Source organism: Protomyctophum bolini (assembly GCF_963924005.1).
Source record: "Protomyctophum bolini genome assembly, chromosome: 18".
In the NCBI taxonomy this organism is placed as follows: Eukaryota; Metazoa; Chordata; class Actinopteri; order Myctophiformes; family Myctophidae; genus Protomyctophum; species Protomyctophum bolini.
The window spans coordinates 12,190,185-12,204,644 of record NC_137879.1 but is presented as its reverse complement, the minus strand read 5'-3'; the positions used below and the strand labels follow the sequence as shown (position 1 = coordinate 12,204,644).

The 14,460-nt window shown below is 45.2% G+C and overlaps 2 protein-coding genes across 2 annotated transcripts in view; one reads left to right on the top strand and one right to left on the bottom strand.

Annotated features, from left to right (window-relative positions):
* Positions 1 to 14,460, bottom strand: part of rnf213b (ring finger protein 213b) — a 44,368-nt gene that overhangs the window by 4,213 nt on the left and 25,695 nt on the right. The window contains exons 41-54 of the mRNA XM_080789608.1: positions 14,013 to 14,135; positions 13,339 to 13,449; positions 12,986 to 13,231; positions 11,956 to 12,037; positions 11,795 to 11,829; positions 11,569 to 11,666; positions 11,332 to 11,482; positions 10,702 to 10,867; positions 10,327 to 10,421; positions 3,777 to 4,031; positions 2,532 to 2,664; positions 2,158 to 2,241; positions 1,187 to 1,370; positions 369 to 573 (exon numbers count right to left, since the gene is read on the bottom strand). Coding sequence (XP_080645734.1) covers positions 369 to 573; positions 1,187 to 1,370; positions 2,158 to 2,241; positions 2,532 to 2,664; positions 3,777 to 4,031; positions 10,327 to 10,421; positions 10,702 to 10,867; positions 11,332 to 11,482; positions 11,569 to 11,666; positions 11,795 to 11,829; positions 11,956 to 12,037; positions 12,986 to 13,231; positions 13,339 to 13,449; positions 14,013 to 14,135 — 1,968 coding nt within the window. The remainder of the gene's footprint in view (positions 1 to 368; positions 574 to 1,186; positions 1,371 to 2,157; positions 2,242 to 2,531; positions 2,665 to 3,776; positions 4,032 to 10,326; positions 10,422 to 10,701; positions 10,868 to 11,331; positions 11,483 to 11,568; positions 11,667 to 11,794; positions 11,830 to 11,955; positions 12,038 to 12,985; positions 13,232 to 13,338; positions 13,450 to 14,012; positions 14,136 to 14,460) is intronic.
* LOC308333301 (unconventional myosin-Id-like) lies at positions 6,122 to 9,136 on the top strand (the record flags this gene model as incomplete). Its single annotated transcript, XM_080789611.1, has 1 exon — positions 6,122 to 9,136. One exon carries the CDS (start codon positions 6,122 to 6,124, stop codon positions 9,134 to 9,136), a length of 3,015 nt encoding a protein of 1,004 aa, XP_080645737.1.

Here is a 14,460-nt window from a genome sequence, read left to right as displayed (position 1 = left end):
CGTTTGATGATATTTAGCCAACATTTGATGACATTCAGCATATCAGATCAAAGAAAACAAAAAAATAAGACAAGAAGAAAATAAATATATATTTTGTTGTTGTTGGATAGGATCATATTGTCCACGATTCCATGCTGTATTGATGTTGGTGCCATAGGAGAGATAACAGGCATTGATCAACATTTTTGTAGACTTGTAAATTAAGTAATGCAGCTGTATGATCATTTGGTTTCATGTTACGCTCTCAAGAGAAGATCTAAAAAGGGTACATTTGGTTATCAACTGTCCTGCATAATAGCTGGGGACCACCTGGAACCCCCTCAAGGACCACTGGCGGTCCCCGGTCCACTGGTCTAATCCATTCTCACCACTTGTATGAGTGGTTTCCCGGCCAGGAAGCGTCGAGCCAGCTGCGTTTGGATTCCCGGCAGGTTGTAAGTGCTGTCCGTCTCCCTGCCTTTCCTCAGGGTGTAGTGGCAGTTGGCCAACACTAGAGGGAGCAGCTCTCTATCAGGGTGGCAGAGGGTCAGCTGTGTCTCAGACGCCCCCTCCAGTAGAATACTGTAGGACTCACTGTGGGAACACATTCAATATTCAAATTCCACTCAGACTACAGGTGAGTGATACGGTGATACTGTTTTTAAACTGAAAATGTCAATTCAAAGAAATGACACCCGTGTGAAGTTAGGGGCGCTCTTATCATCGTACATCATCATGACGTAAAATAGACACTAAAGGTCTATTTGCTCAGACACTATGATGTCAAATTGTCCATTCATTGTTAATGTTTGTGTGGGACAAAGTTTGTGGACAGACACCAAAAGCCACCAAAATCTGGATATACGTAGGAGGGGCTAGCACTAAAAAAAGACCTTGGTGAAACTTGTCTTGCGTAGCTAGACAACTATTCCACAATCTCCAAGAATGAAACTAAACTACACCTCCCGAAATCAGAGCAAGGAAGCTGCCATTTCGGTTCACGAAAATATATTAAAAAATATCTTCACATTTTAATTATTTATTTCCATTTCTGCTAAGCAGCAAGCTATAAATATGATGAACGGAAGTGGGGAGGAGTCTTCACATCCGCTTTATCTCTTCCGTTCTCCAGACAGTATGAGGGAAGCATTTGAAAATTGCGAGAGGCAACATAACAGTCTATATGGTAAAAGTGAGCTCAACTGACCTGTCATCTTGGCGGGTCAGTTTCCTGGCCGCTCTCACTAAGGAGTTGTGAGTCTCTGACAGGAAGTCTAGCAGTATTGGAAGGCATGAGCCAGGGCCACGTCGACACGGCACGAGGAACTCCCCAGAGCTGTCCATGGTCACCTCCATCTCACACAGCTGCACCTCCACTCCCAGCTCAGCCGCTGTGGACCGCAGTTAGCAAAATGGACCTGAGTTGCGACTAGGGTTGTCCTGATCCGATCACGTGATCGAACATCGGGGCCGATCACCCCGAAATCGGTCCGGAATCGGATGGGGAGCAAAAGAAACGTGATCGGGACATCCCTAGTATCAATATTATATCCATATCAGACTATTAGATTATATTAGATATTAGACTGAATATTGTCTGTGATTTTGGAAATTACTATTGTGTAAGTGTTCTATAAAAATATAAATATCGGATTGGGAAAAATTGGTATCGGCAGATACTCAAAATCAGATTAAAAAATCTGGTAAAAAAACGTGATCGGGACATCCCTAGTTGCAACTGTACTTTTTTTAACGCTACACCAAATCCCTTAGCCAGAAACAAATAGCCGATCTACAAGCTCAGAAGCGTGTGAGCTTGAATCAGGAAAAGCTGCCCCGCCTGTTCTCAATTTCTAACCTTGACCTTGATTGAGATCCTGACCTTTTGACTTTTCAACCCTAAAGTTAATCAGGGCTTCGGGGCAGTTAACTGATCCTTCCCCACCACCACGTTTCATGAAATTTCCGCCCCATCTGTTCTCAACTTATTTTGTTCAAAGGAAGACAGACAGACACACATACAGGAGCGATTACAATACCCTGCCATGCGTTGCTGCGGGCAGGGCAGTTACAGGGCAGGAATTTTAGGCTTGTAATAATGCGCAAGGTTAAAGTCAGTGCTATGCAACCAAAAGTTGGCAAAGGGAACTAAAGGAGTGTTTTAGAGTATGTGCTTACAGTTGTTGGCCACCTCCAGTCTGAGGCGATTCCAGACCCCAATGAATGTCGTTATCCTATCAAGCAGCAGCTTCCTCTGGTATCCTACAAAGGATGAGAGTGGTCTGGTCAGAGCATGTGTGTGTGTGTGTGTGTGTGTGTGTGTGTGTGTGTGTGTGTGTGTGTGTGTGTGTGTGTGTGTGTGTGTGTGTGTGTGTGCGTGCGTGCGTGCGTGCGTGCGTGCGTGCGTGCGTGCGTGCGTGCGTGCGTGCGTGCGTGCGTGCGTGCGTGCGTGCGTGCATGCTTGCGTACATGTGACATTGACTTATATCAATGGGGGAGTACATTTAATGGAGTTTTAAGGACTAAAGAAGAATGCTGGGATATTGTTATACCTGTTGGTATCTGTTGTAACATCTGCGCAATGCTCTGGTGTGTATGTTCCGACACCAGGGGAAATGCCCTTAAAAGGTCTGACTGCAACGCAGCCAGCTCAGGCAGATGATGCAACTGTCTCACACACTGGATCTACACGTATGGACAGATGAGATGCAAAGATGGAACTGATCAATATAGGTTTAACTTTCTGACCCACTGACCAGTACAAAAATATGCACTCCATACATTTCCGGGGGGGAAGAAATACACAAAGTGGCCACAATACATATTTGAAAATGTGTTTTAGCTCAGAATTTCACAATGCACATATTTGATGATTCAAAAAATATTTTCTTATTAACTAAATATGTATTTCTGGCTTAATATTCTCTTTCTGTATGTGGATAGGCCTGTCACAATTATTACAGAATTGCCTAATCGCAATTATTTGAGATTATCGCAATTATTTTTGCATTAATCCTCAATCATTTCCATGTTGAACAATGTCCATACATTTTTCAAAAATAGCAGAAACAGCAGATCTACAAGCTTACAACACTTTGTGATGTGTTGTGTAAGCTTGTAGATCAACTATTTTACCTATTTTGTAAAATTCTTGTAAAGAAAAAAATGAGCCAATGATTTCTATGTATATTTAAGAAATTCGTCAGATCTGCTCTGTGCAATTTGTGATTACGAAGCCTAAAAGGCAAACAGAAATAAAAATTGTAACGTTCCAATGTTCAAAGCAAAAACACAATTGGTATTCAGACAGCCAGCAATGGGTAAAATGCTCCCAAAGAAATGTAGTCTCTGTGACACATCTAGGGGCTGCAATCTGCATTCAAAGATTTTCCTAGAAGCTTTGTCATTGCCTGTCTTCTTCCTGATTGGTAGTCATTTCGACCGGGTTTTTTTCGACAAAGCTTATAGGAACATCTTTGAATGCAGATTGTGGCCCCTAGATGTGTCACAGAGACTAAACATTTTGTGGAAACGTTTTACTCAAGTTTTTATTTTTTATTTTAGCTTATATCTACTTTAAATTGTTAATCAGAATTATCTGTGTGACAATCAGCTTAAATTAGCCCTATTATGTGCATGAATGCTCCAGGGAACAAGGTGTACACAGGAGGTACCTTGTTGAGGAACAGGGTGAGCAGGGGTACAGAGGAGGTACCTTGTTGAGGAACAGGGTGAGCAGCGGTACAGAGGAGGTACCTTGTTGAGGAACAGGGTGAGCAGCGGTACAGAGGAGGTACCTTGTTGAGGAACAGGGTGAGCAGGGGTACAGCGGCGCGTCCCTGGTCCTGTCCAACCAGCTGAGAGAAGCGCTCCACGGTCAGTGTCCCGGACAGACCCCAGAAGGAGGAGCGGTGTGTGGGACAGTCAGAGGCCAGGGGGGACAGCATGGGAGCGGGGTCCCCGTAGAGGAGCTTCATCAGCGGGCTTCCGCCGTCCAGCTTGTCGTCGGCACTGATTCTCTCCTGGGCCTCTGCCAGCCTTTCCCTCAGACGCTGAGAACAATAAAGTTGTTACTACTGAACTGAACAATACTAGGCAAGTTTATGTTGTGAATGTATTTTTTGTTTGAGCTGAGCTAAGAGGATCTTAAGACCTGGAATGCATCTGTGTCACCGTAGCTTTTAACCACTTGAACCATTATTTTATACTTTGGCTGTTGATAAATAGCATATATACAAGCTCATAGCGCAAGCTATTTTAGAATTATTTATATTAATAGAAAAATCGTGAAAAATGTGGCGCAAATCTTTGAATATCTATTATTCTCTCACAGTGAACGGTTTTCACTCAGATCTTGGCTTTCTGGGGGTCCCCGGAACAACATATTTTGAGATGGGGTCGACAGCCAAATACATACAGTATAATATTTGTGTTCTTTACAATTTACAATTTAGGCATTTAGCAAAAATCCAGAGCGACTAACGTTGTGTTAATACATCAAATACATAAAATATTGTCATCGAGAATTATACGTAAGCTAAGGACCTAACATCTGTCTATTGAAACGACGCTGCGGCTATACTATAGAGTGCTATGTCTACATAAAATGCTATCTAAATTACACAAGTTGAACCTTTGCATATGCCTGCAAGGTCGTTGAGGCCAGGGCAAGTGCTACGGCAAGTGCTATGGCCTAAGATGGAGACTGAAGAGGAGGGTTTTCTGCAGTTCTGATTGCAATGGTTTGGGACGTGTGGAGCGAGGTTTTGTAGGGTCCGATCAGACAAATGACGGGTCATCTGTCAATCTGTCAACTCAGTACTCACGACTGCCTCCGGCCATCAAATTATTGGCTTAGGAATGCAACAAAAACAACCAAAGTCTCCATGAATTTAAGGCTTTGTGAAGTGACAGAAATAAGTCATCTGTTGGGCGAACTACTCCTTTAAGGGCATGGTCACACATCTGCCGAGGTGAAATCCATATCTTGTTGTGCTGATTGAAGGCACTGCCCGATGTGACGCACGCAAAAATATTTTTTGCTGGTTTCTAGTCTAGTTTGAATGAAAGCGGTTGCTGGTCACACGTGGATAAATGACCACCAAGTGATGTCAACCATACATAGGCCTACTTCTTCCTGTCAAAAGTTCACCAAGGTTTGAACTCCACACGAGGCAGAAGATGGGAATTTGCTGCGTCGAAGCATGACGTGATCATTAAGGCCATAGTCTCTGAACAGGACAGTACCTCCTGGCTTTAACACCTTGCAGATGTTCTCCAGAGCCTGCCTCATCTTGTTAGGGTATAACCATGACATGCCCATATATAGGCACGTCACTATGACTCATGTAGGGTATAACCATAACGTGCCCATATATAGGCATGTCACTATGACTCATGTAGGGTATAACCATGACATGCCCATATATAGGCGTGTCACTATGACTCATGTAGGGTATAACCATAACATGCCCATATATACTGTAGGCATGTCACTATGACTCATGTAGGGTATAACCATAACATGCCCATATATACTGTAGGCATGTCACTATGACTCATGTAGGGTATAACCATGACATGCCCATATATAGGCATGTCACTATGACTCATGTAGGGTATAACCATGACATGCCCATATATACGCATGTCACTATGACTCATGTAGGGTATAACCATGACATGCCCATATATAGGCATGTCACTATGACTCATGTAGGGTATAACCATGACATGCCCATATATAGACATGTCACTATGACTCACGTCATCCAGGTTTGTTTACATAAGGTTGCCATGATCACTCAATATATGTCTGAGTGATTCCAGGTTGCTATGGTTACCACTGTTGCTAGTCAGAATACACATAGACCTCTGACATCACAAACTCCATATTTGTTGACACCTGAACTGACATTCCATATATGGGTATGGATGACTCAGCGTGACATCACCACTACCCAGATGGGTATTTACGCCCACCCTCCTGCAGTGTCACAATTATAACAAGCTGCACTGCTCACTTCACTGCCACTCACTCTGTGCCATCCTTTGGATCAAACGGGCAGACACATCACTTATCGCATAATATCTTATACACCCATTTTTTTAAGTAATTTTAAACAACATTTAGTGTTCAGCTATGGCAGAACACGAGAGTCGTGAGTTTGGTAAGGCCGACTTTGTTCTTCTGGACAATGTTTCTCTGGAAGAATTCTTGGCCAACCTCAAACTTAGGTTCGAGAAGGGGAGAATCTACTCCTACATCGGAGAGGTGCTGGTCTCCGTCAATCCGTACCGCGCGATGAACATCTACGGGCGCGACGCCATCGAACAGTACGAGGGCCGGGAGCTGTACGAGAGGCCGCCGCACCTGTTTGCCATCGCCAACGCCGCCTACAAAGCCATGAAGAGACGAAACAAAGACACCTGCATCGTCATCTCGGGAGAAAGTGGGGCGGGGAAGACGGAAGCCAGCAAGTACATAATGCAATACATCACCGCCATCACCAACACCAATCGGAGGGCAGAAGTTGAAAGAGTGAAGAACATGCTGCTGAAATCCAACTGCGTCCTGGAGGCCTTCGGCAATGCCAAGACCAACCGCAACGACAATTCCAGCCGATTCGGCAAGTACATGGACATCAACTTTGACTTCAAGGGAGACCCGATCGGTGGTCATATCAGCAACTACCTACTGGAGAAGTCCAGGGTTATTGTCCAGCAAAAGGGAGAGAGAAGTTTTCACTCATTTTACCAGCTGCTGAGCGGAGCTCCTGAGTCCCTGCTACGTTCTCTGCACATCAAGAAGGATCCAACAACCTACAACTACATAAAAGTGGGAGGTAACGTCAAGTCTTGTATTAACGACGGTGCAGAATTCAAAGCTGTGGCCGACGCCATGAAAGTGATTGGCTTCACAGGCGATGAGATCCAGACCGTTTACAAGATCCTGGCTGCCATCCTCCATCTGGGGAACCTGACGTTCGGGGTGGACAGAGATGTGATACAGATTGAGAACTCCAAGGTGGTGTCTGTGATTGCAGAGTTACTGTCCACCAAGGTGGAGAACGTGGAGAAGGCTCTGCTCTACCGCACCATTGCATCGGGCAGAGACATCATCGACAAACAGCACACGTTACAGGAGGCCAGCTATGGACGAGATGCATTAGCCAAGGCCATGTATGAGCGTCTGTTTTGCTGGATCGTGGGTCATATCAATGACACCATCGATGTGAAAGACTACGACTCCAAAGTCTGCGGGAATAACACAGTCATTGGGGTGCTGGATATCTATGGCTTTGAGATCTTCCAGAACAACAGCTTTGAGCAGTTCTGCATCAACTACTGCAACGAGAAACTGCAGCAGCTCTTCATCCAGCTGGTTCTGAAGCAGGAGCAGGATGAGTACCAGAGAGAAGGCATCCCCTGGAAACACATTGACTACTTCAACAATCACGTCATCGTAGATCTGGTGGAACAGCAGCACAAAGGAATCTTCTCTGTGCTTGACGAGGCTTGCATGAATGTGGGCAAAGTCACTGACGAGGTCTTCCTGTCCGGACTCGACAGCAAGCTGTCAAAACATGCACATTACACCAGCCGCATGCTCTCACCCACTGACAAGAGTTTGGAGTTTCACAAAGACTTCCGTATAAGGCATTATGCAGGAGATGTGGCGTACTCTGTGGTGGGTTTTATTGACAAAAATAAAGACACTCTCTTCCAGGACTTCAAGAGGCTGCTGTGCAACAGTTCCAACCCTGTGTTGAAGGCAATGTGGCCGGAAGGAAAGCTGAGCATCACCAAGGTTACCAAGCGTCCCCCAACTGCCGGCACTCTCTTCAAGAACTCCATGATCTCACTGGCGGAAAACCTGGCTTGCAAAGAACCCTACTACGTGCGCTGCATCAAGCCCAATGACGTCAAATCCCCTCGGCTGTTTGAGCATGAGCGCTGCCAACACCAGGTGGAGTACCTGGGGCTCCTGGAGAATGTCCGAGTTCGACGCGCCGGCTTCGCTTACCGACAGACTTATCCCCGCTTCCTACAGAGGTATAAGATGATCTCAGAGTCCACGTGGCCCAATCATAAGCTACAGTCGGACAAGGATGCAGTGAGGAGGCTTATGCAGGGCTGTGGCTTCGACCATGATGTGGCCTACGGCAAGACCAAGGTCTTCGTCCGCACACCACGCACCCTCGTTAGCCTTGAGGAGCAGCGCACCGACATGGTCCGAAAAATAGTCGTCATTCTTCAGAAGGTGTGGCGCGGCGCCATAGCCAGAATGCGCTACAGACGGATGCGTGCTGCACTCATCATCCTGCGGGCTTACCGCCGCTACAAAGTCGAGTCCTATATCCGCGAGGTCAACGGGCGCTTCAAAAACGTGAGCTCCATGAAAGACTACGGCAGGCATGTCGAGTGGCCAACAGCACCCAAAGTCCTCCGCGAGTTTGAGGAGGCCCTCAAGAGCCTCTATGACAAATGGTGGGCGTGGACACTGATCAAAGGGCTGTCTCCAGAGGAGGCCATGCATGTGAGGGCCAAGGTTGCCACCCTGGAGGCTCTGAAGGGTCAGAGGTCAGACCTAGGCCTGCAGAGAGCCTGGGAGGGGAACTACCTGAAGCGAGACAGCCCCGATACGGCTTCTCTGTTTACATTGGTGTCCAACCAACTACAACGGAAGGACAAGTTCATGAGAGTTCTGTTCGCCTGCAACGTGCGCAAGATCAACGCTTTCCACAGGGCGGAGGACCGCACGGTGCTGATCACCGACCGCCACCTGTACAAGATGGACCCCCTCAAGCAGTACAAGACCATGAAGAGCATCCCCCTCTACAACGTGACGGGGTTGAGCGTGTCCCCGGGGAAGGACCAGCTGGTTGTGTTCCACACCAGGGACAACAGGGACCTGGTGGTATGCCTGAAGGGCATGGTGCCCGCCACCGACAGCCGCATCGGGGAGCTGGTCGGCATCCTGCTCAGCCACTTCAAGAGCGAAGGGAGGAGGCTGCTGGTGAACATAACCAGTCCCGTCCAGTGCAGCATGAACGGCAGGAAGCGCACTGTCACTGTGGAGCCCAAGGCCACCCAATTACAGCCTGACTTCACCAAGATGCGGTCGGGTTACATTCTGGCTGTGCCCGGAAACTAAGCACAGACGGGTATGAACAGGGACAACGCTCCACACTTCCCAGACTCTTCTCCCTTCTGGCTCCAAAACTATGGAATAAACTTCCCATTGCAATCATAACTGCAGACTCACTCCCAATCTTCCGCCGTAGTCTGAAAACTCACCTCTTCAGACTCCATCTTAGCCCGCAGCAGTTGCCGTAGAACTTGCACTAGTCTTGACGACCTTACAGGCATATGCAAAGGCTACATTTATGTAATTTAGATAGCATATTATGTAGATATATTACTCTATACTGTATACTCATAGGTTCATTGTACTGTACAGATATTCTACTGTTAGACGGATGTTAGGTTCTATGATCTTTGATGACAATTTCTCTGTATTTGATGTATTACCATGTGCTGTTTTTGCTTACTCTGGATTAATGCCTAAATTGTAAATTTTAAGGACGTTTTTTGGTACTATCCTTTTAGTCCAAGGGTTTGACTGTACTCGCTGTTTACATTTCTGTCTAATAAAGTAATCAATCATAGTTCTCTGCATAACATCTTGATTATGAAATGTATCCGAAATCTCAAATTACGGCAAACATGTTGTTAATACAGTACATTCACTATGGGAAATAATACACCACAAAAGATTTTATTAATTCAAGGTAGTCAAGGAGTAAAAAACCCTGAAACAAATCAAAAGCAAATAGTGTTATCATGTTCCACAGCAAAATCAGATAATGATTATCACTCAAGTCTCAGATTGAATGGTTGTAAATCGTAATGTGTTACTAATAAATTACAATAATATCCAATGAATATTTGGTTTATGTTAGCCGGCATATACCGACTAACGTAAACCTTGGTATGAATGAGTGAATTGTAAAGCGCTTTGGATAAATTAAGGCACTATATAAATTGCCACCTGATGAAGGCCAGTCATGGCCGAAACGTTGTGTCACTATTATGTCTGTGTTTTAAATAAATAAACTGTGGAGCAGAGCTGTTGTGCGGACTTCTATTTATTTTACACTGTATCACGGCACAGAGTGCCGTGCTACGAGCTTGTAGGTCTGCTATTTTATTGAAAATATTGATCACCACTGATACAGAAGAAGGCTTTAAAAGATTTATTTTACGTCAAGCGTAAATGGGTTAAACTATATAAAAAGCACCATTTACCATTTCAACGGACTCAGGGGAAGTACTAATCCTTACCGTAACTACTGGATCAATAGCAGCACTGCAGACTAGTTTCTCCCACTCCTCTCGTCCACGCCTTGAAGACAGGTCGGCCCTCGAGTGGCGAGAGCCTGTAATTCAAAGGAGACGGGTCATACACTGTTACACAAAGAGAGGTCCAGAAAGTGGATCATCTAGGACAGTGGTTTTCAACCAGTGGTCCGGGGACCACCAGCGGTCCTTGAAGGTATTCCAGGGTTAGTGGAACAGTGGTTCTCAACCTTTTAAGGCCGTGACCTTCAATTGTCACTTTACTGTCATCTGGTGGTCCCCCAACATCATGTGGGGGACCACCCTGGGGGTCCCGACCCACAGGTTGAAAACCACTGATCCAAAAGGTCATTTGAGCACCTGTAGAAGACTCTGTGAAGGTGTGCAGAACCAGGTGAACGGTAACAGCGGTGTCATCCATGTTCTGGTCCAGTATGCGGCCGAGGGTCTTCACGTCCCTCTCAAGGTGAGCCCACAGGAAAGCCAGAACGTCCGGCGTGTTGGGCTGGATCATGTCGCTCACCCCCTTCAACACACACACACACACACAGACAACACAGTGGCAGGTTTTCACTTCCATATTTTTCACATAGGCTCTTTAATTGGCTATTTGTTGATTTTGATCAGTTAAACTCGACAACCAAATCTGTGACCATGTATAGTCTAATAGTCTAGTGCACGATGACAGTGTATCCTGTATTACTTGACAGCAATACTGCACTTTATGCAGAAGTTACTTTAGTTACAATTCTGTATTTCCCAATGCTGCTAAACCATATAGATGCAATTTATACCTTGTACTTTGTTTCTTATATGTTTTTATGCTTTATCTCGTAGTGTAACGTGCCTCACTCCCTGCCTGTTTCGTTTTTATGTTTTGTGTTGGGACTGCGGATGGAAATGAGCATCTTTGCTAAATCCGGTATATTTAGGTTGCATTTGTATGTAATAAATAAACAAATAAAACAAATAAAGTAAAGTAAATGTCACCTGGTATTGGCTTACTGCACCCTGTAGCATGGCCAGGTGTGTGAGCAGCCTAAGGATACAGGTCTGGGCAGGCGTCATCTGTCTTTCTGGGGCTTCAGACCTTCCATGAGCGTCACCCAGTATGTGGCCTGTCCGTGTCTGATCTCCAACACTTCATACACATAAGAAGGAAACAATGTCACAGAGCTGGCTGGTGGTTTTGTTGTTTGTTAGCTTAGTTATTACCGTACTACGTACCTGTTTTGTACAAGTGTGAAGCCAATGACTGGAGAGTGATTTTGCCCACCAATTGGCATTCCACAGTGGCATTTTGATACTTCCCTTGGTTTTCCACACTTCAAGGACGAAACAATGGACAACATGGATGCACAATAAATGTGAATAAAAAATGTTTTTGGAGTGCATTTCTTTCTTTGACAAGTATTAAAGAATAATACAAAGAATGCTAATAAAACAACAGTACCTCTCCGACGAAGCACGGATGACCATTGGCACAGACTGCAAATGAGGGAAAAAATATGCATTGCTAAATCGATGCTAAAAGTCTCTTCATTAACAGGTCATATTGATGTCGCTTTCACATACATCATTGTGTAACATATTCAGACCACTTGAAACACTCACCGTACTGTTGTAACTTCTTCTCGCTCAACCACTGTCTCGCTTCATTTGTGTGGTCATCCGGCATAGTTGGTAGGAAGGATCGCTTGGAGGTGAGATTACATTTATGTTATTTATTTATTGTCTTTGTTCTACTTCACTTTTGACCCCTACTGATTGGTCTTGTGTAGTACTAAGACCAATTAGTACTAATAATTGGTCGTGTAGACAAACAACGCGTTTCATCCGATATGCATGCCAGGCGTTGCCATCTGACAGTGACACCTTAGCCTCGGTATCCAGGCTTTTATTTGTCTCAAAAATGAAAAGACTGGGGAAGTGGAAGTGGGAGTCAACTTGTATTTCGCTAACAAATAGCGTCGCTCCACATTTGGTGACGGCAGTGTTCTCTGCTGTTTTCTACCGGGATGGGGAGGGGAGGAAGGAGGGGGGGCGGGCACTCAGATCGGTGGTTCTATTCAGGTATTACCTGTTTTCGCCGGCACCCTCACCTCTATACCAGAAATCACACTGACTGGGGCAGGTTAGTGACACCTTAATCTAACAAAGTTCCCCATGCTCTGACAGTCTGGCGGCTTCACACACCCACGAATAACTATGGTCAAATGTGTACGTGGAGCGCCTGTCCAAGCTGGATGTACAGCAGAGAATTCAAAGCACCTAGCTAGGGCCCTATTTTCGCCAGTGCTAAACCCCTTATCCCTAAACGTCTTTGTCTTTTACTATTCTGAAAAACATGTTAAAATTGTTCAATCTACATTGAGATGTTGTGAGCTTGTAGATCGGCTATTTGAACTATTCAAGAATGTTTTCAGAATAGTAAAAAAAAAGGGGAAAAAATAGGGATAAGGGGTAAGGCACTGGCAAAAATAGGGCCTAGTTTCCTGCCCACACTGGTCGGCAGGAAACCACCTCTTGCTCGTGTGCTATTCCCACAGCACGTGGACAGTGGACTGGAGTTTACGGTAACAGAAAGTGTTGAGAAAAGCTGAAAACATAAAACATGCCACCAGAAAAGAAACAAGAGTCTTACTGTAGCGTGGTGAGGTTGGAAGGCGATCTGGTGCAGAGGAGCCAGTAGGGCGGTGGTCCCACTGAGGACTACAGCATCCATGTGGACCAGCAGCTCTAAAAGCGTGCGTCTGTGAGATGGGAGATCCCGGCTGATGCGGAGAGGAGAGCGTGGTGCGCCTATCTGATTGGATAACAGTGCCACGCAAAACTCCCGGAATTTCTCCATTGTGATTTTCTTCAGCAGGTCTTCCAGGGTTTTGCTCTCCTGTACAGTTATGTAAAAAAAAAAAAAAAAACGTTGAAGTCATTTGAACACATTTGACCATTATGATGTCATTTGTAATAGGATCAAGACATCAAAAATATGGTGACCTGTGGAGAAGGCCGCATGTTGGGGTCAGATGACACGGAGCGGCAGGTGACTTGTCGAAACAACGCCAAGGCCAGCAGGACGGATGTCGTCGCCTTAGAACATGTCATGTTCTACAGAGAACATGTCAAAGCACAGTACAATGCAATGTCCACTTAACTGAATTACTACAGTATGTAATAGTAGCTCACCAAAAATAACTGATTCTGATTAGATGTGTCGTTGCTTTCAAGAGAGAGACTAAAGATCTTTTGCCCCCTTTGCTTTTTTAATTGTTTTCAAACCCTTCTTTTTTTAGATTGTTTCATGCAAATGTTTCTTTATTCTGTACTGTAGCACTTTTACATTTGTTTCAAATGTATAAAGTGCAATATAAATAAAATGTATTATTAAGGGACCAAGAAGTCACGAAGTGACTTTGGTCACAAAAATCATTCGAGACAATGGACTATAGCCCATGGTCTCGGAGTGATTTTTGTCTTTTTCTCAAATCCTAGTTTTTCATCATTTTTGATCATGGGCTATAGCCCATCTCGGACGGCATATTATAGCACGCCGTTTATCTACATTTTTGAGGATTAAAAAAAAGACGAAAATCACTCCGAGCCCATGGGCTCGGATGGCATTATCATATTCTGTGTGACCTGCACACTCCAGCAGCACCAGACTGACTGACCTGTAGTTGTGTTGTGAGAGTGTCAGCTCTGTTCTCCAGCAGCACCAGAGCCACAGCGTCTCTCAGGGTCTGGTAAGATGCTCCACAGCACAGGAACGGATCCACCTCGGCTGGAATCATCCTCTTTGGGAACACAATTCATTTGCAGAGTTAACACAATACTGCCCAGCCCTCTAGGGGAAAGTGTTGCACCGGTGCCAGAGAAATGCGCAAAAATACAAAGTAGAAGAAGAGCCCTCTGACCAAGAAGGAAGTGTAGCCCTCCACAGCTGTAATGTGGTGTTGCTCTAGGAGGGGGAGTGGGGGACAATCTACCCGGCAGCAGCATCATCATTAGCTTAGCTTGTTTTCATGTTTTATAAGCTCCTGACTACCTTCAACACATGTCCGACATGCTTTGCGGTTAGGGTTAGGTTTAGCGTTTGGGGTCGAGTGTCGGACTGATGCT